The 26,748-nt window shown below is 39.1% G+C and overlaps 1 protein-coding gene across 1 annotated transcript in view; it reads left to right on the top strand.

Moving 5' to 3' along the window:
- Positions 1-26,748, top strand: part of pcdh15b (protocadherin-related 15b) — a 281,925-nt gene that overhangs the window by 77,945 nt on the left and 177,232 nt on the right. Inside the window, exons 5-9 of the mRNA XM_074662917.1 lie at positions 4,242-4,402; positions 7,040-7,195; positions 11,279-11,398; positions 13,198-13,308; positions 15,910-16,080. Of these exons, the coding sequence (XP_074519018.1) occupies positions 4,242-4,402; positions 7,040-7,195; positions 11,279-11,398; positions 13,198-13,308; positions 15,910-16,080 (719 nt within the window). The remainder of the gene's footprint in view (positions 1-4,241; positions 4,403-7,039; positions 7,196-11,278; positions 11,399-13,197; positions 13,309-15,909; positions 16,081-26,748) is intronic.

Below are 26,748 nucleotides of genomic sequence, written 5' to 3'. Positions count from 1 at the left end.
CTATTTCCTCCTAACATTCTCTTTATTCTTTATTTCCACCAGCCTCTCATTCAACCCAATCTTTCTTACCTCAATTTCCCCGGCTATCTCTTTCATTCCTCTTGCCCCCTAATTGCTCTTTGTTCATCCTCTTTTTTTCTTGGACAGCTCCCTCATTTTGCCCTCAGCATTGTCACACACACACACACACACACACACACACACACACACACACACACACACACACACACACACACACACACACACACACACACACACACACACACACACACACACACACACACACACACACACACACACACACACACACACAGGTTCCTCTGCCTGCACTCTTTAACACACGGGTCAATTTAATCAGGTGCTGCTGGGTGTGGTATTTGGTCACACATCCTGTAAAGTGAGGTCAGACGGACAAAAATGCACATTTATGCTCGCTGGTGGAGGAATTGAATTAGAAATAGTCACACAAGCTGTTGCATTATCTGCCTCTATCTTCTCCCCCACTGTGCCTTTTTTTTTTTTTAAACATTTTGCAAGATAGATGCCGAGAAAAACGGATAGCAAGAGGACAGCAAGGAGTAGAAATGATTTAATGAATTCCATTTTCTATCCCATTTCTCGAACAAAGAAACCAATTTCATTAAATTTCCCCATTTATTTAGCGTCAGTGTATCACAACAGGGCATCTGGCATGGTTTCCATGGAAGCTCTAAAAGCTATGACCCAATCTGATGTCTGTCAGATCAGATATGAGATTGTGTGTTGCAGTTTGTGTGTACCTTTACGATGTTGTACCTGTGTGGCTGTGTGTTATCACTGCAAGGATTTGTTACATTAAAAAAAAAAAAAAACCTTTGAAACAAAACAGCACTTTTGGCCTTCACAACTTCTTAGAATGATGTCTTTCCACCCCCAAACTTCACATATCTACAAACCTATGTTTTTCTCTGTGCCAATTACCACCCTTGTGATAATGAGTGAAAATAATAACTGGGTAAAAATGGTGTGTTACTGCTGTTTCATTTGAATTTTGATCCACAGTGTAACAACTTTGAACTTGTGTTTTCTTTGTTGCAGCAACCTCCTTAGAGTGAATTCTATTGTAGCACTCATGGGTGAATACAGTGCAGAGGTTGAAAACATCTCCAAATTCATGATGCAAATTGAAAAACACATGCAACAAATATCCAAGGCTTATTTAAACTTTGAAAAATAAAAAAAAAGTATAGTATATGCTGCAAATACCAGAAGAAATGCATCTGCAAAATTACAGGAAAAAAACATAAATAAAACAAGAAAATACATGCAAAAGAATATATATATATATATATATATATATATATATATATATATATATATATATATATATATATATATATATATATATAAGGTGTCCTAGGCCTTTAGGGGGCGCTAAATTAAACATGTTGTTTTTAATGGAGGGGATTTACCAAGAGTTAATCTGGCAATGAGAGAACAAAGTTTTCTGGCATAATAGGCCGCAAGCTGTGGTGTTCTAGAAATAAAGCTAATGGAGAAGTGCAACAACTGCAGTTCACTCAGTGTCCACTTGGGGCTGGCTCCCAAAGCCCCCAACAAGAAAAAAAGTATCAGTCTGGATGGCTGGTTTGTATATTTGCACACTTTCTACTGGATCAGTTTTTTGTTGAATCATCTGTTTTGATTAATACTTGCATCCTAAGCTACTCGCTGATTGATTTGACTGACAGGTAGCTGGTTGTAGCTGTTTGCTAGGACAGCAAAAGCCTGCTTCTCCACCTTTTTGCTGATTGACAAAATACTCTGCAAAATGGTTGAGCAGCAAGTTGACGGATGAAAACATGTCTAGGTAGGATTTCATGTATTCATATAAAAAATACTGTGTATGATTTATTAAGTGAGTAGGCATGACCACTGAAGATTTTTTTCTTGCATTACTTGCATTCAAGATGCACAAATTTACTTATCTGTGGTGCTGTTAGGTGATTGAAAAAAATAATAATAAATTATTTACGGGACTTGTAAATAATTAATGTAATTAATCAAATTTTAATCTGTTTAAGGTCCAAAAATAAAGAATCTAAATTCTAGGACATTACAAAAATGTAGTGCATGACTAATCAAATGAATAAATTATGAAGAGAAGATTTGTAAATCCACATTTTTATTGGTGATTGGATAAAACCTGGGCCAGGGCATCTTGTCCAAAAACTCTATATTCTATAATGATACATCAGACTGGAGCAGCTTTGGTGAAATGAAATTATTTTTTACAGAAGCTACAAATAACTGTGTTTTTGTCGACTGTTCTTTTTTTTTTTATTTTAATAAACTTGCTGTTCAAAGGCCCTAGCGAAAATTTGCCAGCCTCACTTACAGTTGTCACATCCAATTCTGTTGTGTTGTCACCTCGGCTTTGTTTTTTTTGATTAGCGGCACAAGTGTGAAGTGGCATGCCACTGCCATGTACAGGTCCTGCAACAGGCCAATATTAAAATGTCTGTGTGCTATAATTAATCTTGCATTTATTTTTATTATACTGAATAATATAAAATAATTATAATAAATAAGTAAATGTATTTGCAGTGTAATTATTTCATCTAATTATCGTGTTAAAGTGACACTCCTACTTATTTCAAATAATCCAGTTGACCCAACACTGATCCTTGTGGTACTCCTATGGTCAGTGTAAGAGGGATAGAGGTGCACACTCCTGCCTCCACACACTGACACACTTTTGGAGAAGTTTGCTCTGTTCAGTCTCAGTTTGAGAAATGTATTTTCCACATTAACAATGCTTCAGGTGACTTATTCATTTGTCCATTGTGCCCTTTCTGTAGAGAAACTAAATAAATACTTCTCTATTATTGTGTTGACACATAATTAGCAACTAATTAAGTGTTAAATTGTCCTCGTTACCTTTTGCCAATGCTCAAGTCATAACATTGCCTGTAATTCTGGGCCTTTTTGAATTATTTTGTTGTTGTTGTTTTGCGCATTAGCACATACTGAATTATGTCTTGCATCATCTATTAATGTGCAAAAGGATAGGTCTGTGCTCACACACACAATGGATTTTTGGATTGATAAATAATGCAGTGTGTTGGGCTGGATAATGGGTCTCCTCTGATTCAGAGCTGTTCAGAGTCAAGCGGCTGCATTTCCTGCTTTTCTTTTGTTTCTTCTCTCAGTTCTTATGCGTTTAGTGCATCTCTCCTGTTGTTACACTTACCACTCAACTTAAGAGTAAACCTACACAGGTAATCCCAGTCTTATGTAAAATGTATAATGTTATGTTTGTTTATAAAATTCTCTCATGGTATCTGACTCCTGACCTGCATAAGTGAGAGTTTTAGTATGAGAAAATAATGCAAATGATTTGAAACCTCAAAGGAGTTTTTTTTTTCCACTCATACTGTCAATCATTATCAAGGTCAAAGATCTTCTATTGAACAAAGATGTTTATCTGTTTATCTCCTCTCTTTTTTCCTGCAATGCTAACCTTTCCCTCTTCCTTGCTTTATATTTGGGTTTTGATTGAAAGTTACAGTCTTTAAAAATAAATATACACCTGACAGTTTTCATTCACATCACCGGTTCTCTCAATGTTTACTCTTCTCTGACTCTCTCTGTTTCTCTGTCTTTCGATATTCCTCTCATTCCCAAATCAATTCACCGCCCACGGTTGACTGAGAGTTAAATGAATCAAGTTCTATTCCAGCCCTGCCATCTGGCATATTATAATGTTTACTTTTTCTTTTCTTTTTTTTCATCCTGTTTCAGGTGAGAAATCATGCAGATGAAAAACCCGACATCATTACAACTTTTATTCTTTGTCCCAGAAGGCCGCGTCCTTCTCTTTCAGTGAAAGTTGATTTTGTTTTGTGCTCCACTTGGCCTGAAGTATTCCAAGTATTGGTTTCAAGAGGGGCAAACAAAAAATAAAATCCTTTTCTAGTCGGCCTTAATTTAATTTCCACGACTTCCTCTGGCTTCTTACTCTCTCAATTTTGTTTGCTCACTCCTTCATTTCATTACCTTTGACCTTGGCTGCAGCCTAAATATAATTTCAAGATAGCAATTCATCAAGCACACCGTTGCACTGTCTCTGTTTCCTGTTCTTGCCATAATACAGTTCGATCCAGGTTTGACCCTCTGCAGGAGCCATTTGAGCCAGGTTCTTGAGAGCTGTGGACTCTGTGTCTCTCTCTCTAACTGTTTGGTGATTCTTGTCTTTCCAGGAACTTTGTTGGTGGAGAACATGCAGATAAATGGCGTGGCTGAGGGTCCGGATCGCACCATTTCTCTGTCTCTGAGGGATAACCATGATTACTGGGTGATACTGGATCCTTCCAAACAAGCTCTGTACCTCAACAGCACGGGCCGGGTTCTGGATAGAGATGTAAGTCATCCAACAGGGAAGTTTATATCATCATATGGGGACTAATTAGGATTGATGAGTTGGTTTCTTAATATCTGACACATTAACAATGTAATCTTAAAGCTCCAGCGTAAGGAGAAATTAGTTTATCTTTTCCTAGAAATAATTTTTCTAACCCCAGCTGAGCAACCCTGAGAATGTGAGGTTAGAAAAGACTACATTGGGAAAATATAGCTTCTTCGAGAAAATTTGAACTGTCTTGTGATGATGTGAGGTAAAAAACTACTTCCAGTTGCAGATTAAAGAAGTCAAAGGTTAGCCGAACAATTCGGTTGCCCAATGAATACAACCTGTCCTTTTTTTCTCAAGTTATAATGGGGGCTTTTCATGCATTTAAACAGACAACAGGACAGAGGATAGAGCTGAGAACAGGACAAGCTGGGGAGCCTAAAAATGAAGGCTAAAAAGTTTATATGGGATGCTAAAAAGCAGTAATATCATTCACGCATCACCAGAGACACAATGAAGAAGTACTGGTTAAACTCTGTAGGATCTGTAGGATTAACTGATTGGTTCTCTTGGAGTTCTCATCATGTTTGTTTTTGACGTATTTCTATGTTTGCATCAAGTGTCAACCTCTCGCATAAGACATGAAGCTAATGCAGAAGTGCTAGTCACTGAAAATCTTGAACATCCTGCTTGAGGCTAGCTGCTGTTGTCTTAAGGGCTGTTAACACAAAAACGTTTCACAAAATGAAAGAAGTGAAAAAAATCGGAGTGTACACAGAAATGCTGAGGTACTGAAAATGCTGTAGCATGCATACCAGACCTGTAGTTGGCGATATAACAGTAGAGTCTTTTGGGAGACCTCTGCAGAAGTCAAGGTGGGCTGATCATCTGGCGTATATGTTGGATGCCTTTTTACCATAGACTGTATAACCAATGGACGTGGTCTCCCAACATCACTCGACTTTTGAAGCAAATCAGCTATTGTGGCCATATTGGAAGTGACGGGAGCTTCGAGTACGGCCATAGATTGCACATCAGTCACGTGAGCTGAGCTGAACCTCTGATGGAGTGAGCTCACTATCTGAACTTTCACTAAACTTCTGGGTTAGAAAAAAAATCACCTTCCCCCATACAGTGTGCAAATAGTAAAATTAGTGATTTGGTTCTTTGAACCAGGCTGCAAATAGGTTAATTTCTGCTTTGAAAACAGCTTTTTTTGGCTTGTTGTGTTTGTGACTTCCAATACCTCTGGAGCCAGCCTCAAGGGAACACTCGGGAAACAGCAGTTTTAGCACTTTGCATTGTCTCATATTCTTACACCGGAGGTTGCTGTTTGTTCTTCACTGATTGCAGAAGTAATGCAACAGATGCACATTTTATTGGAAGGCAGTCTAGCAGATTCAGCAGCACAAGTACACGTACTAAAATCTTGCTTGTGTTGTCAGTGCTTTGGACAAAAGCGTCTGCTAAATGAAACTGTAGAACTGTAGAACACAGTAGCGTGCCATTATTACGGTTGTTGTCTGCTGTTCACGCATGGCATTTTAAGTTATCACAATGAAAGTGTAATGCGCAAAGCTGGACGTGACGTCACTGTTTCCAATAGAAAATCCAGCTTGCTATCACACAGCAACGGTGGCTGCGGCATTTCAAAAAAAATTTCCCCTCTGCAGGCTGTTTTTAAAAGTTTCTGTTTTAGGTCGGCTGAAACGCTATTTCCATGTCAACGAGAGGCTGAATTGCAAGAATACTTTTGCATTTTGTCCTAAAATTTTTGTCGCGTCAACGGCCCCTTGGACAACAATTGAGGTGGTCACTTTGCACTGATTTAAGATTAAATTTAACATTCAAAATGTTTGTCATGTGCACAGTAGAGAAACATGTTTTCTTGTACAATGAAATTCTGTCTTTGGTGTTCACAATAAATGCCAACAATAAAATATAAAAAATAGCCAAGAAAAATAAAATGGAAACAGTAATAATAACAAAAAAGGGCAACTGGGGTCAGTTGAAAGCGCAAATAGAATTTTAAGCTTTGCAAACTATGGATGTAATATGTGCAAACTAGCATGAGGTAGTGTCTGGTTGTTGCACTTGTTTAGTGAGAAAGAGGGATTTTTGGGGGAGGGCCTTATCATAACATTCTCATCGACTCAGAGATGGATCATATGGATAACAAAGTTAGAAACTAAGCGACAGATTCTCCACAGATGACAACTGTATGATTTTTTCTCAATTGAATTCAAATCCCTGCTGAAATGTAGTGATTAGCGATAAATTAGCATCATATGGGTCCTTTGACTTTTCATATTAAGAGCATCGTTACTTCTTTTACACTTGACCACAGATGAATGAAAATTCCACAAGCAAATTTTCACAGCTCCAACCTATCACTGTGGTGAAAAATTCAGACAGATTTAGCTCCATTAAAAACAAGCAGCCTTCTGCTGTTGGCTTTGTATAACAAGCCAGCGGATGATTTTAAAGTTTTATCTGGCACACAAGAGCAGCATGAAAAGAGGCCGGCAGTCTTCTGTGCCACATTTTGATGTATTTTGTTTTATTTGCTTGTTAATTATTTATCACTAGCACATAATTGTAGCTTTTAACCAGGCAGTAATCCCTGTGCTCTCCTCTTTTTTTTTGCAGCCTCCATCATATATCCAGTCTATTGTGGTTCAGGTCCAGTGCACCAACGAGCTGGTTGGAACGGTGATTTTACACGAAGTTCGCATTGTTGTTCGAGACCGTAATGACAACGCGCCACATTTCCAACAGCCGAGATACTACGTCGCTGTCAGTGAGGTAAAAACGCATGCAGACAGAGGTTTTCCTTTTTTGGAAATACTCAAGGGTCTCCCACCTAAATCAAGGGTCACTTATTACACTTATCCTGCCATGCTGCTGCCTATCATAATGACAGGTACAGGACTCAGGGGTCTGAGACCAGTGACCAGAGAGATGAGAGAGCTACAGTCCAGTAAAAATACAATAGATCAGTTGCAGTACAGAGATTTCAAATGCTGCTCTGGGGTTCATGTTTTGTGCCAGCACTTGCAGAGTTAGAGGCAGCGTGGTGTCCACAGGAAATGTAGCCTGGCACAGATGCATGCTGAAATGTGTTTTAAATAAACTACTCGACAGTAATGTGTATACCATTTTGCTGTCAGGCTACAGCTGAAGGGCAGGGAAAAAGCAGAGTTTTAAGTCAGCCAAGGAAAGCATCTAAATCTGTTATTTGTAGGCTTTGAGACGCCAATCCCACAGTTAGTGTGTCCTCCAGAGTCTTGGGAGGAGAGCAGAATTTTACTAGAGGAGGTTCAAACTGAAACTGGACAAGGATACATGTAGCCTGCTGCCAGCACAGACCCAGGCGGACCCAGTAGAATATCTCATTATGCAGTCTTCCACTGCCTGTCCAACTCAATCTGTCTTCTCAACCTTTCCCTTTCCCTCTCTGTTGGTCTCTGTTTCTGCAGCTACTCCCCCTCCTTCCTCTTCTCCTCTCCGTCCCCACTCTCACCACTCCCAGCTCTTCATTATGTCACCTTTTCTCAACCTGGCCACCTTTCCTCTGCCACTCGCTGTATATTTCTGGTTGTCTCTCCCTTCGCCGCCACCTCTTAGAGCTCTCAGGTCTCTCATTACTCCTGATAAAATAAAACACTCCATTCCCCTCAACGACAACCTCACAATTTAGGAGACGCATCGTAAAAAACACTAAAATATGCTCCCTCGTGCCAGGGCAAGGTAATGTAGTGGCAGTATTTTTTGAAAATAAATGAATTAATTGTAATGTGGGTCATTTGAGTGTAGCTGAACTCACTTCTCTCACCTCTAGAGCTCCTTCCACCTTCTGCAGGGAATTTAATATTCTCTGATGCTGGCTTTGCCTACCCTGAACCACCTTTTATTTGTCTATCATCAGCAGTTATTGAGTGCAAGACAGTGAGGCAAACAGAGAAAGTTATTCATTAGAGCGTCTAGGACACAATTTATGACTCCACAGTGAGTTTTTGGGTACAAGGTGATCCTCGTGGCTGATTTCATGAGCTGGCACCGTTTTCTGAGCCCGGAGTTTGTTTCATTAAAGCTGTTCCCAAAAGCGGCAAAGTGACAGCCAGACAAGTTCTGAGGACCACTGTTCAAACAGTGGGAAGCAGAGAGAGCAAATTATGCAACAAATCATTGTTGCAGCAGCTAAATGAAACCAATTCTCAAATGTTTCTGGTGCCGTCTGAAGATTAAAACTCTGTTTTGACACAATCACAGTTCCGCTGCATGGTTATTTACGGCTGGCAAAGCTATCGCTGTGGCAAGAGTTCAGCTTTGGGTCTCAAGTTCTCTTTAGAGTCTGAATAGAAATCCTTGATTCTGAGCCTTTAGCGTGTCCTTTTTATGATAGAAAGTGATCAATACTGTTAAATCCATGATGTATGATTGCTGCGATCGCTCCTCCTGACAATCATTATAAATTATAGTCAGGGTGTTAGAGGGGTGTCGGACCAAAACAACTTAACATAAGAGAAAATGTAACTAAAGTCTATCAATGTTCTCAGCCTTCTTTATTGTGCTGGCTCTGGTGAGACTGTGATGTGCTTCTTGTAAACAGTCGCTTCATGATGACATAGGAGGATCATGTTTACGTCTAGTTAAAAAATAAATAAATAAATAAAAACTTTTTCGCTTGAGCTTGTAAATGTTTCATGTCGTAGAGGCCAAAATACATCAGGTGCATCACTAGGCTGGCCTTGCTCTCTCACAGGATCAGATGGGTTTCTGTTCAACTAGTGCATCAACTCAAACTGGATCTGCTCCATTGTGGTCCAGCTTCATTCCTGCTTCTGCAGGTGGTATTAGATACTCAAGCCTCCTAAATTTACCAGATACTAGAGCTGATGTGTCAATTTACAAAAAGTGGGACTGTACACAGAAACCACTCAAAAAAGACCCATTGACTTTCAAAATCAAACAAGTTAGCACATTAAATGCCTTTGCACACTGTGTCTTTTTTTCCGTCCAAAACTTACGCACGTTAAAAAATAAATTTGATACCATGTTAGGTCAATCATGTTTGCACACTAGCTCCGAAACTTTTGTCTGTCATTATTTATTTTCAGAAAAGTTTGAATTTTGCATTTTTTCGCATCCACCTAGCTCGTTTCCAGAGTAGTTTGACTGGTCAGAGATGATATAGGCTCACAATTTTCCCATTTTCTGACATAATTTCTCTTCACATTTGGGCAATGTTAAGATGATGAATGAAAACTTGTGCATGTGTCTATGTTCCTGTGCCTGTGCGTATGCATACCTCAAACATCCTGATAGCCGCTGCTCACGATCAATTGCTTGATCGCTGCTTGATCTCTTACTGTAAATTTTTGGAATTTATACAAAATAAACGCATCGATGACAGTGTGCAAGGTGTCTGTGCATGACGTTTTTTTTTTTTTTTTTCGGATTACAGATCCAAGAAACGCATCTGAAAAAAAAGGATCCAGTCTGCAAAGACTTTAAGACACAGAGAACACTACTACAACTTTAGTGACTTTTTGCTTCATGTTGAGACGCTTTTGTCCGACACAATTGACTCGAGAGGCGATCATACTTCATGGATCATACATGCTGTCCGTGTGCTAGTGCATGAAGTGTTCAGCGCTGAAGCCCACCTATCCAAAGCGTGCCGTACTCAAGCACGGCATGGTTGCAGTCACACTGGCCAACCTAACTGGACTTTAGGGTTGACGCTTGCTTGAGCACGGAACGGATTGCCAGTGTGACTGAATCCTTAGTATGGTTTAAGCTGTTCTTGTTATATGAAGTGATAAGCTATCAACTACCTAACGTGCGACAACTGTACGAAAGAATATAAAGAACTTGATAGTATAACTTTATTTTCATGGACAAGTGGCATTTCTTGGACTACATAAAAATTGGTTAATACCAAAAAATTTACAAACACTGGGTTTCTCCACTACAAAACGCTCTGCAGCTGTGACTAGCACAGTGTTAGCTATAAGTTGAAATTGTGTCATAAGATCCCACCTACAACTCCAGCAAAACCATATCAGGTGGTTTCACATTGAGTATAAGTAAACCCCACTGAACATGAATGATCACACTGTGGCAGATGGGGTGGAAGGTTGGTAGTTAGTTGATTAATTGGGTTAATTTAAGAGTCTGAAAAGGGTGCACCTAATAGCCCGTGACTTACACCTTTATCTTTTTGGTCATTTTTATAATCTATCTTGGCATTGACTCATTATTTCATGACAGTTGTTGGCTCCTCTCTTTTTCCCCATCTTACTTCATATATCTTACTGGCCTAAATAAATGTAACTTTCTTTTTGTTTTATTAGTTAAGACAACTCCCTCTGTACCACAGGCTACCTGTTTTTCTTTCTGCAAATGCCCGGCTTTAATCCAAAATTTCTATTCCATAAGAGCAATGAGGTGTAGCAAATATTCGCAGCAGAGAAGGACACACACGGACAATAAGTTACATAAGCCATGCTGCCTGTGTTTTTATTTTCAAACCAAATGAAATCCACAAACAGCTGCAAGCTGATCCTTCTTCTCAAGCCCCATTTGAGCACAATAAACACAAAACTAGGAGTCATTTTATGTTTGTTTTGTCAAGACGATGGGGTATCAAGATCCCTTATGGCCAAGCTCATGTGAAGAGTTTTTCAGTGTCTCCTTCCTTCATCTCTGCCTCATGCAGTCAGAAGATGTTATGCATGACACTCTTAGGGTGACAAAACAATACAGGATGGATGCTGTTTGATGTCAGCAGTGCTGAGTGTAAAAGCTGCAAAGTGCCTGACATGATGTGGTGTGAGCCCGTGGACAAAGATACTGAAATACTCTGTGTCTGTTGTGTTTCAGCTGACGCCAGTAGGAACCACCATTTTCTCTGGCTTCTGGGGGAACAACGGGGCTAAGGACATTGATGACGGGCCCAATGGACAGATCGAGTACACCATCCAGTATAACCCAAAAGACCCGGTAGGTTGTCCATCTGTCTGCTAACCAGGGTGTAAATTCACAAAATAAGTTTGCTTTGAGCAAAAAATCTGCATTGGTAATTAAGAGTCCAGGTTAAGCTCAAGGAAGGACTTACTATTAGTGCAAAACACAGAGCACTGCAGGATTTGGGCCTGATACATCACCACTGCTTCATTGGCTGATGAAAGAAGAGCTTGTGGGTGTTATACTTTTAGCAATTAGCTTGCTGTCCAGCGTTTTTTACAGATATAATTGTTTAGAAATGATGATTATGTCTTTAAGTATACAGTATTCCATTATTTGACTTTAGTCAGCCATCACAACTTTAGCCCTAACCTCAGGTGTGCAATGTAGAGACTCAAAATCCCCACAGACTGAACCAGTGAGTATCTTTCAAATGCATTGGAAAAATAATGTAATGCTGTATCTTATGAAGATTCTGCTGTAAGTGAATTTTACACAGAAACAATGTTGGTCATATATTTTTTACACCTTAAGAAGCTACAAATGCTAGCTAGCTAACTAGATAGTTTAGCAAGGTTTTGAGCTTTACAACCACTTTTTTGATCAAATCCAAACAAAGAAAAGTGACAAAAGCTGAGATAACAAGTCAATATCAATTGTTCTGTGGATCTGAAAATAACAAAGTCACAGTTTGATTGTTTTATTTTTGTTACTTTATGAAGAGCACAAAATAAACAATCTCCACTGACCTCAGTCTTGTGGACAGCAGTAGAAAGGAACTTAGGCACACCGTGTTCTGGCTAACAGTATCAGTAAGGTGATGATGAACTGATTTAATTTGAAGATCACCAGAAAGTTATTTCAGGAAATCCAGCTTCATTTTCTTGAAACAACAAGATAAATTATCCCAAACTCTTGAGAATTTTTTTTTTGCTTTCTTAGGAGCCAGAAAAAAAGGTTGTGATCTTGAGAAAACAGTGCCAATAGAATTCAATCATGACCTTTGAGTGTAATGATTTTAGCTATTTGTATTTGTATAGTTGTTGGGGTTTTTTTTCTCCCTCTCTTGTTTAGCTCAAAGTAAATATCAACAACAAATGTACTTAAAAAGACAGCAATAAGTTCTCCATAGCTGCTAAAGTCAAACAGTGCATGCTAACAGTGAGCAACTATACAATCTTGCCATCACAGGTGCCACCTTAGCTACTGTAGCTAGCTAGTTATCATTAACAAATGTAACAAGCTAAGTGTTGTCTAAAGACGCCTGTGTATTTTGTTTTATGTGGTTTATCGGAAACAACTTTTGGATTCTGATAGTTCATGCTAGCTTGATTTTACATACAATGCTGCTGAATGAAGTAGCCATAAAAATGGCCTTTGTGAATTAATATATTCTTTTCATTCATACATTCTAAAGAAGAGAATTTGAAATGAACTTATAGTCAAAAAAACAATGCTCATATTTTTCTCGAAAAAAGGAAAAAAAAATTCTGCACACTATCCCTAATATATTTAGCATTCAATAATTCAAGTTTTTTTTTTTCACAACATCATGTATGTTGTTTTGTAAAGCAACTGACCAACTTCTGAATTTGTTTCAATAAAACATGACAGCCTAAAATAATTCATAAGAACTTACAGTTTTTTTCGTTACTCAGAAAAATACTTCATTCATATTTTTGGCAGACTTATTATAGATTGCAGTCGTTTCCACTCACATTCTCAAACTGCAGTAACCTTCATTGTCCGCCCACCACTACAATTTCCATACTTTCTATTAACTGTCAAACTGTCTTTTATTTGTGTGTGTTTGTTTGCGTGTGTGTGTGTTTCAGACAACAAACAGAACCTTTGACATCCCCCTGACACTCTTTGGCTCAGTAGTTCTCAGAGAAAGACTGAACTATGAGGAAATAACACGGTACCTGGTCATCATTCAGGCAAATGTAAGTGTATTTCATTTTTCAAATCTGTGTTTGTCTGCCTGCTCTTCCCCCCACGGACCAGTGTGACATAACCCTATATATGATACTGATATAAAAAGATGAAACCTGACAGGTAAGGTTTTCATGTGGGACCAGTTATAAAGAAAGTCTGAGGAAAAGATAAATAACCTCCCATGTGAGTGGGAGTGGAGTCTGCAGCCTGGAGTGTTGCATTATTCTGTATTTATTTTTCACAGTTGCATTAATGTTACAAAACCATGGGCCACTGCTGCTCATTTGTGTTAGGCATTAGAGAGCAATAAGTGCTTCCTTAATTATCACTAATGTTTTTGTTAATGCAATAGTTTCCTGGTTTTATTTAACTTCACTATACATGTTTTATTCATGAAAGTGCTTTACAATTTAGCTTAACCCCACTCTACATCCAAAACAATCTCAGAATGATCTAAACTGAAGTGTGACAGAAAAATTGTCTCAAGCTGCAAATTGCACCATAAAAGGGTTTGTTACAAGAAAACGTGGAAACAATAACTGTTAGTTAAATAGTCTAGTAAATATTTATGCATGTCAAGGTCCATTAACTCTAAAAGCATTATTAAAAGTCAACAGTACACTGAAAGATTAATGTGTTTTTGACTGCTTGAAAGCCTGATGTATTCACTGTTCATCTGAATACAATACTGAGAGCGTTTTGAGTGGCTGTGAATTTGCTTAGATTGTGAAGAACCAGAAAAAAAAGTCTTTTCAAATAAGCTTCACCTTCCTTAAGATTATTTGAGTAAAACACAGTATTTATCAAATAAGCCCATAAACTTCATCATTTCTTATCACAGCACAGTAATGCAGTCAGAAATTCACCAATATTTGTTTCTGATTATATCAAGACTGATTGCAAGAATACCCAACCTTGTTTTAATACATGAGCTTATCTGCAAAATAGCTGAGAGCACAATGAGAATGTTACACTCATACTTTACCTTCAGTAAAGTAACCAAAACCTGTAGCAAGTTAGCTTAGCTTAGCTTGAAGACAAAAATGTAAAAAAGCAGGGGAAGTTCTATGTGAAAGAAGCAGAAGCTGTACACCATTACCTTTACATTAAACTTATTTTAGGCACAACATAAACATTTTGTTTGAATAAAAATAAAAGTTATGCTACACTAACCTAGCTGTGTCCTAAATACAGACATTTACGGTAACAAAATTGATTTTCTTATATAATTTGTGTAGGAAATGAAAGTACAGCCATAGACTTTAACTATTCACAAAGTCAGGTAATTCACAGACACAATTCAAGGCCTTAAACTTGTGGTGCACAGTTTAAGAGCAGACTGAAAATACAACACACACTTTTCAGTAACTTTGTTGGCTGCCACTTTGAACTTAGATCTTCATTTAATTTCAATGTATGCACTCCACATCAACCTCTTGTTACGAACACCAACTCGCAAAACTATAGATAATTAAGTGAGACAGTCTATTTATAAGAGATGAGTCCATAGCTGAGACCTCAGATTACTTCTTCACCTATAACCCACACGCAAATAGCAAAGCATCACGTACAGCAGAGATATAGCCGCTTTCAATTCATTTGTGCAAAACAGATAAGGAAATGCTCAGTTAGGGTTTGATAAGGTTAATTGCAACTGTTTGGCCAAGCTTGTAGCAAGAAGAACAATTCTAGATCTATTCCTTACTACAAGAAGCAAACAAATGCTTGTATCTCTTACACTTTGCTCCAGGTTGAAATAGAGGATAATATCCCGGAGGTTTTTTTTTTCTCCCATAAAAGGTGGACGTGTGATGGCTGCATTTGTTATTCAATGCAGAAGGTTTCTGAACATTTCTGCAATGTGGTTATTCAGTCAGCAGAACTTAAAAAGATACAGTTTATGTATTTTTATTGACCTGAAATAAAAAAGAAAATACAGCAGTTATGTTGGTCGATATGAGGAACAGCCCTACCAAGTGAGGTGTATTGTGTGAATTCTGTCAAAATCTATCATTCTTAGTGTTTAATTTAATGGCAACTGCAACAGAAGATAAAAAAGACACAGGAGCACTGATTTAAAGCTGTTATTGGGCTCTAACAGAGTAGAAGTGAAAACACAGCTTTAGTTTAAGTGTCAAACTAGAATTTGGTGCATCAGCTGAAGGACATGCCTGAGGTCTTTTATTACCAGCTTTTCCACTTCATTATAAAATCTAAACAGGTCGATAGATTTTTTATCTTTCGCACAAATATGATAATGAACACACACAATAATCATCCACCTTCAGGACTTTGAACGACACGTTTTCTGCTTGAACCATGAAAACAGTCATGTGCTATGATGAGAGGCTGATGCTGAACAAATTGTGCTGTTTATCTGCTCTTGATGAAGTATAAATAGACTCGGAGATGGTTAGTGAAGTAGACACCAGCCTTTGAAGGCATCGAGAGTTCCCTGCTGCTTTCTGATGTGATTTTCTGAGAAATATTCAGCACGACTATGTTGTGGTCACTTTCGATTTAGGACATGAAAATGAAGTTATGCAAATGTCTAAATAAAGTGCAGTATCATCCAAAAGTTAAATATAATCTCTTATTTATGTATCCAGGACCGAGCCCCCAACCCGAGTGAGCGGCGCACAGCTACCACTACTCTGACTGTGGATGTGCTGGACGGAGATGACTTGGGTCCTATGTTCCTACCATGTACGCTCGTGGGAAACACTCGCGATTGTAGTCCAATCACGTACAAAGCCAATGTACTGGAGCTGACTGAACCGGTGAGTGTGGACCCACTAAACATATGGAACTAGGTACCTGATTTGAGTAACATGCATATTGATAAATGAATGTGCAATACATACATAAAATACACTACATTGGTTGCATGCATCAGTTTGTTGCTTTTTGTTGTGAAAATCACAGTTACGAAAGATTTTCTCCTCTAATTGGCAATTTAAACTTGCATTTGTGTTGCAAACTGGCAGTGAAGGTATAAGATCAAAGGCAAGAGTCTTTAAAAAAACAGAAATTAAGCAGAATTATTTTAGATTTTTAAAAACAATGTTGAGAAATTTAAGCCTTTTAAGCTTAGAACATCACCAAGGTTTCCCTCATTTACAGTGAAGTCAAGGTTTAGAAAAGTACATGTTCTAACGTAACCACAAAAAAGACAATACTCAGTGAGGCTGTGTGACTAGCGACGCTATACTCACAATATTGCATAGCATTTGACCCTTAATCCATGACCACAAGAAGTTTTTATTGTGATATCCTTTATAAATGCTGTGGTGCAGTCACTACCAACTTTCAAGAGGCTGTGGTTATTTGTAATTGACTATTTTTTTTCGTGGTGAGGTTTCTTTAAATGCAAAGTGATCAGTCGTGCTCAAAATTAATGCACAATATCTCGTTTAAGTAAAGGCAAACAGCACCAACACAATGCTTTTTATTCTGCAGTGCAAGTTTGCCTTTTAATCTTTTGCTTTTGCATTTCCTCTCATTTGCACAGGTTTTTCAGGATCAGGCTGTTAAGTATATAAAGTTTTTTCCACTAAGCAGTCCGGTTCAGATCAGTACGGTTTGGTACGGGTTGGCTTGGTTAAGCTTGGTCCTGTTTGCGTTTCGACAGCCAACCGTGCCCTCTCGTGGTAGGCGGCGTATAAGCCAGATGCAAATAGCTGCATCAATTAAATAACAGCCATAGCAGCGACAGTTTACCTTGCTAATAAATCCTATGAAGAAGAAAAATGGGATACTGTAAACAGAGAAAATATGGAAGACATCCAGCAATTTGTCTTCTTTATGATTGGCTCTCTGTTACAAAAAACAATCAAGCTTTTTTTAAGAGAAGTTTGTGTGCCACGAGGAGAAATACAGCCACTGTTGACTAGTAAGGGACGATTCTTTCAACCAATCAACAGACTGCAGTGTTGTAGCTCTACCTTCCAGGATCAGATTGGTTTAGACTGGCTCCCCAACAGTAGGGTCTCATAAAGTGGGAAGGCTCGTCTTGGTTATTTGGGGATCTGTCCTGGGTTTAGTCAGTGGAAAAGCCGAGACTAACCAAACTGAACTGCTTGGTGGAAATGGGGCTAATGTTCCAAGATCAGGGTTGACCTGCAGGACTTGAAGCCTTAAAGAGGGGTTGCTTTGCCTTCTCACATTTTAAAAATGCATCCATATACTATACCATACCATATATGTGCAGATTTTTAAACTACTTTGTATTCATATGTTGCAGAAATCTCTAAATCTGCCTGTAAGCTGCTGTACAAAGATTTGTTAAAAAAAAAAAAAAAAAGCTCAAGACCTTCACAAGACTTTCTCTCTCATGAAGTCATGGTATAAGGGTCTCCTAACTGGTTCATTAAAAGTGACAGGTGCCAGCCTCTAACACCATGGCCATGCCATAGATCTGGTCCTAACAGGCCTCAAGAAGGCTGGCCAATCAGACTCAAGAGGTTTTTTAACAGTTAAAACAAAACATTTCACACAGATGCTGAAATGAGGTTTTTCTAAAACACTAGAATCAGAAAAATGGGGATAATCGGATTTTTGCAACTGCAAGGTTACCAGAGATAGCATGTAAATAGTTTTTAAAAAATAACTTTACACCTCTTAAGATTTTTGTACAGTTTAGGGTTTTACGGGCTTAGCTGTTCTGGGAGCACCCTGCCTGTCCACATGCCCATATGGAATGCCAAAGCTTGGGGCTGGGAGAGCACACCTCTACTCTCTTTCATATGCATACATGTGCAGCTGAGGCAGGGAGAGCAGCAGCAAAGACCGCTGGGTACAGAGCAGAGCAGACACCAGTGACAATACATCTAACACTTTCCGAATTGAGGTGCTGGGTTGGTAGTGGTAGTGGGTTGGGAGGGGGTTCTTCTAGATTCATTAAATCCTCATATACACTGATTAAACTGAGAAAAGCTTACATCAAGATATTTTGTCAGCTTGCAGAAAAATAGACCATCCTGAACTTAATGTTGTGCTGGATTTTGTTTTGTTTTTCAGGTGTTTATTTCCTCCTCAGGGGCTCTGTAGTGTATGATAATATGACTTTAATTGCTGCATCAGAACTTTTAGTGATCATTTGTGACCAAAAGAAGAAGATCCTGAAATTCTGCTGAGACAAAAAGAAAATGTGATATTCAGGTAGATGATTCAGTAAATCTCCTGTACATGACCTTGTGCTGTAAAAAAGTGAGTCTGCAGCTCTGTGGTATGTATTTTCTGCTTACACAGCTGTATCTATCATTTTGCATTTGTATCCCGAGCATTTAGCTGATGCTGTTATCCAGAGAGACTTACAATACCACTTTGTAAATGAGACAAAGTTGCTGCAGGCAAAACCCTCAACTCTGACAAGTCAGCAGAGCATTCATCCCTTACCACACACAGACACATACACGCGCACTAATACACACACCCTTGATCATGACAAGCTAGATATGCGCTCATGCTTCTACACCCACTCCATCCATCCACCCACAGTCACTCACATACATAACAATGTCAGTCCGGCAGAGCAGCCATGCCTAACTGGACACGGTGTCTTTCCTCTTTGTTTATCCTGACATCTCTGTCACATGCACACTTCACTCTGTACACACTGAGTGAACTCTTTCCCTTCCTCCAAGCCTCACTGTCTTTGTCTCCCTGTCTTATCAGCTCTCACTCACACACACTCACACTTATCAGACTTACACATGCACACTTATTCTCCAAGCCAAGTGAGACACAACGAGGAACTGTGCGAGTAAATCAACTTTACACCTCTAGGTTTTGGGAAGGAGCGAGTGTGTGCAGACAAGGACAGAGTTTACGATGGAAGGGGTGGAAGAGGAAGAGATGTAAAACTGCAGACGCACTGAAAAGGGATGTTGGGAAAACACCAGAGGGGTTTTAACTATTCGTAGGTGTGTTAAGAATACTTGTCTCTCACTTCTCAATTTGCTCTCAGCACACGTGTTGCTGACTCCAGAACTCAGTTTCTGTGACTCTGCAACATCACAGCAGTAAAGGTAAAAAAAAAGTGTGAGTCAGACAAAGACAGAAGTTTCAGACTGTGATACATGTTTTCCTACAGGAGTTGGAACAAGCAGATGTTTCGAGACCTGATGACTTATTTTTCACAGCAGACATTTTCACATGTCGCAGCAGGAAAAGCTCAGGTGTACTCAAGATTAATGATACAACCTACTGCTACAACCCATGTATCTTTGGCATTTGCTGAGCGAGTCTATTGCACATACTGGCTTATTGTGGCAAGGATTAATTAGCCATGCTACCATAGCATGTGTTAGTTGAATCTGGTGCACCTTTGCTTCCCAGCTTTACTTTGGTAGATGCTTTCATAAAAGCAAAACGATAAGAGGAGAGGTTGTTCACACAAATCTTTTTGGAAGATGATGTAAAAGTTGTTTTTATCCTCAGAGGCTTTGAAAGGAGTTTTACAAAGTTTAAAAAATAGAAACCATGGTATCTGTGATGTCATCTAGTTCATACCTAATCAGCTTAAGATTACAAATACATTACACTGCCTGGCACAACACTGCAAGCCACAAATACCAAGGTGTCATGGTTCAAGTTCAAGCAGATGCGTCTTACCTCTTGAGAGTTAGCTCATATTTTTTTGTAGTTGTGTCTGATTTTGTATTGGATAGTTAAGGAAAGTTAAGTTATTCTCCTATGACTCAGGTTTATTGATTAAAAAATTTTCACTTGTGCAGATCCTTGTATGTTTAAGATGACTACAGAACCTGTTCTTTTATATTTTGCTGTTGGAATAGACCAATAGGCAAAACCAAGACAGATGGATAGAAAATTCAACTTATCTATGTACTGGTGTGTTTCCAGCTGGATTGTTTGTGATAAGAAACTGAAACCAAAGGGACTGTGAGGAGTTTCTAAGCAATATTGAATAAGTGTCCCTTCTAGATATATCCCTGATTGAACTCTAAAACTTAAAATGAGATAATCAGTGCCAAAATAGGTAATTTCTAAATGCGAGGTCTCAGCTTCTGGATCTGGTTGGACAGGACCAATTTATGGCATCTATAGCACGTCAAAGTCTCTATGACAACACCACGCGGGCTGATGAAGTTAAGTCGTAAGTAGGATGGGCACCAAATTAGGTGCTTTTATAAGTACCAACCATAGACTGTAAGAAAAAATGGACGTCATCTTGCTTGGCTCGAAGTGAGGTTGCCACACAAATCGCTCCCCCTGGTAGCTGGCTGCAGTATAGGTCAAAGAATCCAGCTCTCCAGTCATTCCAGATGGGCTGTGGTCAAGCTTTAAAAAATTAAAACACCTCATAGAAATGTTTCTCACATCTTACTGTTGTGGTGATTTGAAGATATAATTTAGCTGCCTTGTATTCAAGTTCTCTTTTTTGTCTGAAAAGTTTTGTTCTCATTAGTAAGAGGTTAAAAACAAAGTTTCACGTCACGTTTAATGATAATTTACAGCTGCCGTTCTTGTGTATTTTTTTCAGGGATTGTAAAATATGTCAGGAGGTAGAGTCAAGAAGAGATTAGACTCTGGAAAGAAAAAAAAAGTTATTATTTTTGTCACCTGACTCTACTCAGATTCTCCCAGAATCCCTCACAGTCTCTTCTGCACAGACTCTGGCTGCACAACTGCTACAATGGCTGTGCCTGTGACGGGGGAATTTTGGCTTCAAAACCGTACAATGGTGAATAGCGGAGCCATACTGTCCACTGCAAAATTTTACAATAAATATGTAAAACTGAAAATTTGGGGGAATTCATTACCAAACAAATTGATATTCATTACCACATAAACACACCAAAGTACCGAAAATTGCTACTCAGTATCGATACTGTTTGCCAGGTACCAGGTATTTGTACGATTTTTCAAATGTGGATGGTACCCATCCCTAGTCAAAAAAGTGAGATATGTTTTCTTGTGCTGAAAAAGATTCCTTGAATCTATTTTGTAGTAATGATGGTCACTGGAGCTGGACTAGCAAAAACAGAATGGACAGAGTCATATCAAAATGATGTGTGTGTGCATGTGATTCTAAACCAAAGGTGTGGCTGTAATCCACTTTGAAGGGGTGGGCCTCACAGTCCCTTTAAACTGCTTTCTATCTTAAGAGAACATCCATGGTCACCCAGTGAAGTTCTGCTGATGTCAACAACAGAATCTTTCCTTTGGGTTTGCCTCGATTCACCTCTTATTTTATCAAAGCAGCTGTCTCTCGAGGCTCTCTTTGAATGATTAATCCAGCATGAGTCCTCTAAAACATTCTGCTCAAATGGAACCCCAATACAGTGACTTTAGTTCACTCTCAGGGCTCACATTTGTACCCATCAAACTGTCATTGGAAGGAAAAGAGGCAGCCAGAGGGCAAGAAGACGGACAGTTAGACTGGTGTACAAAAAAACCTGCTAATGCCAGGTTTTGAAAGAAAGATGAGGTGGTGAAGTGAGGAGAGGAATGAGCACAGAGGAGAGTCAAGGCACTGTAATAGTTTGAGTCCTAATCAGACTGATAAGACATGACAACCTCCGAGCCTCACAGCCAACACTGTCTGTGCCTTTCTCTCCCCCAAATACACACACACACACACACACACACACACACACACACACACACACACACACACACACACACACATACACGCAAGGATGCTGGTCATTTGTGCCGAGGAGTTGGCTGTCAGGCCACGTTCACACAACCACTTCAAAAACGTTGCTGCCTCTGCAACCCAGAAATGTATGACTGTGAGGGGAAAACAGATTATTGAACAGTACAGTCAACAACCCAATCATTTAGTTTTTATTACATCACACTGGAACTCGATTGGATAAGATGAAAAAAAGATGAAAAAAGTATCACAGACCCCAGGAATAAATGCCATAACTTGATTTTGTGACTACACAGAGTGCAACTTTGCAGCACTGCAGTGCACTGCATAGTGGGATCGGCCATCTGTGATGTTTTTATATGTAAGAGGGGAGGTCTGCTTCTCCTGGAGCACACGCGCTCCTGTAGGGCTCAGCAGTTGACATAAAGCCTCACCTGACCACTAGTTGCCCTCTGGGACTTCCCTTCCCCCCTTCTCTGCTCTCGGGATCAGCCACCTGCCTGCACAGCTGCTGCTCATTTGCTCATTAATTCCCTGTATACAAAGCAGCGCACCTTCCCCGTACCCACATTTGCCAGGTGGTATTGCCTGGTTGCCGTTAAGTCTGAGTCACTCACGTCTGCTTGTCTACCTGTTGCTGATACTGTTCCTGCTGATTCTGCACTGTTTGCTTGGCTGATTCTGCCCACTTGCATGTTTTTTGACAGTAGGTCTTGGGAGCCGGTGAGAAAAGAGGCTTTTAAAGTTCCTGTTAGGGCTGTTTTCTCTGCACTGTGGTCCACACATTGGGCCTTTGTCAAAGTGAGCTCAGTTTTGTCTGGATGGTTTTGATCAAACTTAATTCTAACTTTTTACTGAACTTTACTATTTTAAAATGAAAGAATTTTAAGGCAGTGATGTAGTATCACATATTAGCATGAGTGTGATTCCCTTGATCACCTTCGCCATGAGAACCTGAGATGTTTTAAGCTGATACGCAGTGTAGCATGCCTAGGGAGTCTGACTTTTAAAGGCCCTGTGAGTTTGAGTGCAGTGACACCTTTGGGTGAAATTGTTTGTGTTTTCTGATATAAAGACTTCATTTGCCATGAGCACAATTACCCGCTCTTGAGTTGTTAAGACCAGCAACTTACTAATACATACATATATGTGAATGCTTAACGCTTTGAGTAACCTGTTGACTGATCCAAACAAAGAAATCTGTTGTAAAGTTTATAAATGATATCCAGAACTGTCCAACAAAGGGGTTTGCATGTTTAGTCCAAGCGATGTCGTCCTCCTTATCAGTTCAGAATGCCTCTTGTCCAATTAGAATGCTTGATCTTGACCAACTTTTGTTTGATAGATAGGCTGTGGTGTCATTCATGGACTTCAAAGATCTTGGAAGATAAAATGTTCCTCTAGATTTTATTTTCATTTTTTTTTTACCCCTGTTCTAAGTTGTAGCCCGTGACCCAGACTGGAAAAGTGGCAAATGTTCATCAAGCTGTCTATGGGTAACTAACTGACTGACTGAGTAACTGACTGACTGGCTAGCTGACTGACTGACTGGCTGACTTAATTACTTACTTACTTACTTACTTGCTTACTTACCTGCTTGCTAACTTCCTTACTTGCTTACTTATTTACTTCCTTACTTCCTTACTTCCTTGATTCCTTGCTTACTTACTTGCTTGCTTGCTTACTTACTCAGTACTTCCTAACTTCCTTACTTGCTTGCTTACGTACTTCCCCTACTTGCTTGCTTGCTTACTTACTTACTTTCTTAATTACTTTGTCCAAAAACCTAGATCTTCCTTACATCAGCCCAACCATGTTAATTATAGAAAACCAAAAAATCCTGGTGCTTCCTCCATGAGTAGTGTTGGCAGCATTAGAGCTCTTGACTGTTTTTTTTTTTTTTTTTTTTTTCTCTCTTTGTGTAGCTGTTCATGTTAACAGATTTGACAGTTCAGACCAATACAGTCACAGAAACTCCAGAGAATAGACAGCCTGTTATTTTTTTATGAAAGCAGTGCAAACGTTTGCTAGAATACACAGAGTAATAAGCATAAGGTCTGAATCAGTTATGCATCAGCAATGGTTATGTCATGAGAATGAAAAAGACTGTACGACATTGCACCAATATTTCACACAAAAGAAATGATTGACATAAATTAACATAAAACACAAAATGGACATTAAAGTACACAACCCCCATTAATCAAACTAAATCAGGCTGCTTAACGGTGACTTTAGTAGCAAGTTTGTAGCTTTTCATCTGAATCTATGAACTTGAGCTCAATGAAACTATGATAGGGTTTTAAAGATACTTGAAAAGACATGTGTCCAACCTGACCTTTCTGCCATCCACTCGGGATATAGTGTAAAAACCATTGTTATAGTGCTGTTAATGTTTACAGATCTACAAGTAGAAGCTTTAGTTTGAACTCTCTGTACAACATGAGAGCTTATCTGAGAAGAGGTGAGTGCTGTGTATTGTACATCACACCATACAGTCAAAAGCCAGGTTTGAAAGGCAGACTATACTCAAGGAAAATTGCTATGCCTCTAGTGCTTTCTGAGAGCAGCCAACACACATTAGTAAAGAAAGGTTGAGCATCTCAACAGGTACAAGTGCAAAGGAGACTGTTCTGTGTTATTTCTTTTGAATTTTGAAGTGTTTTCTTGAAGGAGCTGGGTAGACTTTTGATGGCGTGAAGGATTGGGTCATTCAAGGTTTAGATAAGCCTTTTTTTTTTGAGGACAAGATTAAAGTGAATTCATTGAAGCTGAGTTAAATGCAGGAGAATAACTTCTATCCAGTTTTGACCAACTTTGTCAAGGTGTTTTCTTAGACCCAAGAGAACCGTACGTGAAACATCCATCTATATTTAAAGTGAGCTTCTGAGCCAGCTCAGGTTAAAGTATTTTGTTTTCCATCTGTTATTACAATGAGAAGCCAGAATCTATGCAAACCATGGGGGAATATCCTTAAACCTGGTTCTTTATTAGGAAATAAAAACAAAACAAAACAAAACAAAACAAAAACTCAGTACACATAGTAACAAATATATGATGTCTAAGGTAATTATTATAAAAGATGATTTAAGAAAAGATGAACTGTTATCTCCATGTTTTCGTCATTTTTTCTATAATTGAATATCTCAGCAACCCCTAGCGAAAATATCAAATTTGTCCCACACATTAATTTGGACTTAAAAGTTACTGTATAAAGATCTGAGTGATCAAAGGTTAGTGGCATTATGTTGTTCTTACTCTAGCAAACACAACGTATCAGGTTTGGCTGGGGGGTTGTCTGATCGTATAGATGAATTATTAGCAGTATTCTAATTTTTGGTGAGCAGTTTCTTCTCTTGCTACTTTCTGGGTCCCCAGTGTCACTTTTGACACTTCTCTCTGATGGCTTTTGGGGTTTTAGGGGACATTTAGGGGCTATGTGGTAGGGTGGGTAGTACTGCTGTAGACACTAAGTAGAGCTGGAACAAACAGAGCCTGGATCTGTTGGATGTGGTACCATTAAGAGGCTCTATAAGAGGACTCGATAGGTGGTGGGCGCTCACATGGAGAGAGATTGCTCTAGAATGCCAGAGCTAAGTGTTTATTCTCTCAGATGTGTTGTGGGCTGAACTTAAAACTCTGGAGAATGTCAGGTCCATTTGATAACCCAAGTGATGTACTGTCTCTTACATCCCATCTGTTTCCATTTAACTTGGGCACTGGAGGACACACTGTGGCAGGCTACATTACTTACCAATGGAGAATACTGGTTAGAGGGCATGATGAGATGGTTTTCTCCACTGAGAGCTTGTTGTGTTTACCTTAATTACATTTTCCATCCAAGCTGCTGGTTCAACGATGAAAATAAACTGCTACTTAAATGCTTAAGCTAGTACTCAACTAAGTGTGCTGTGCTATATTAAAATGCTGGCAGTATTTTTTTTATAAAATGACTAATATTTTCACATTTAGTGTTTTATGCTATCTATCAATCCCCAACTTAACTTACCAGCCAACCACCCACTCACTCACCATCCATCCATCCATACCCACTAGCCAAACATCAATCCAACCCATCCACCCACCGTCCATACATTCCCACCATCCCACTCAGCTGTGTCCATCAACTAACCAACCCACCCATCAATCCTCACTAACTAACCAACCAACCCATCAATCCCTACCAACTGACCAACCCACCCATCAATCCTTACCTGCTGACCAACCCACCCACCCACACACCCACCTACACATAAATAGCATACAACCAAGCAACTAACGAATCATTTACTCACCTATTTTTTATAATACACCAATTTATGATTAAGAGTCAGAGATCAGCTGTTCTCTTATTTGAACGAGGACTGTAACAGTGAAACAAACAAACAAACAAACAACAACAGCAACAACAACAAAAATATTAGATTGATATCAATAATTGTAGCAGCTAAAGTCTGCCAGATCAAGACGTGGTTCAAGCCTGAACCAGCTCTAATTGTAAGCTTTTTCAAACAGTTTTTGCCTTCATTCAATAGAAAAGAACATGTTAACCTCCCAGACCCTTACTGGTAGACGATTACGGAGGAGTGAGGTCTGACCGCTGAAGGCCACACCTCCTATACTACTTTTAAAGAGTTTAGGTACTTTGGTACACCTGCATTTTGAGTCACTGTTTCACTGTTACAGATAAATGTCAGGGAAACTTGTCTCACACTCTAAAAAAAGCCATGCATGGTTAAATAGTGTCCGTCAAAGTCATGGCCCTGGATGTACACAGAGCCATAAAAACCTCAAACCAAGACTTTCAAATTGTTTCAATGCATGT

The sequence above is a fragment of the Halichoeres trimaculatus genome, unplaced genomic scaffold, assembly GCF_033239565.1.
Source record: "Halichoeres trimaculatus isolate MK-OKI-2021-1 unplaced genomic scaffold, fHalTri1.1 fHalTri1_scaffold_23, whole genome shotgun sequence".
Taxonomy (NCBI): Eukaryota; Metazoa; Chordata; class Actinopteri; order Labriformes; family Labridae; genus Halichoeres; species Halichoeres trimaculatus.
The sequence above is the reverse complement of the archived record's forward strand: the minus strand, read 5'-3'. Positions and strand labels throughout refer to the sequence as shown.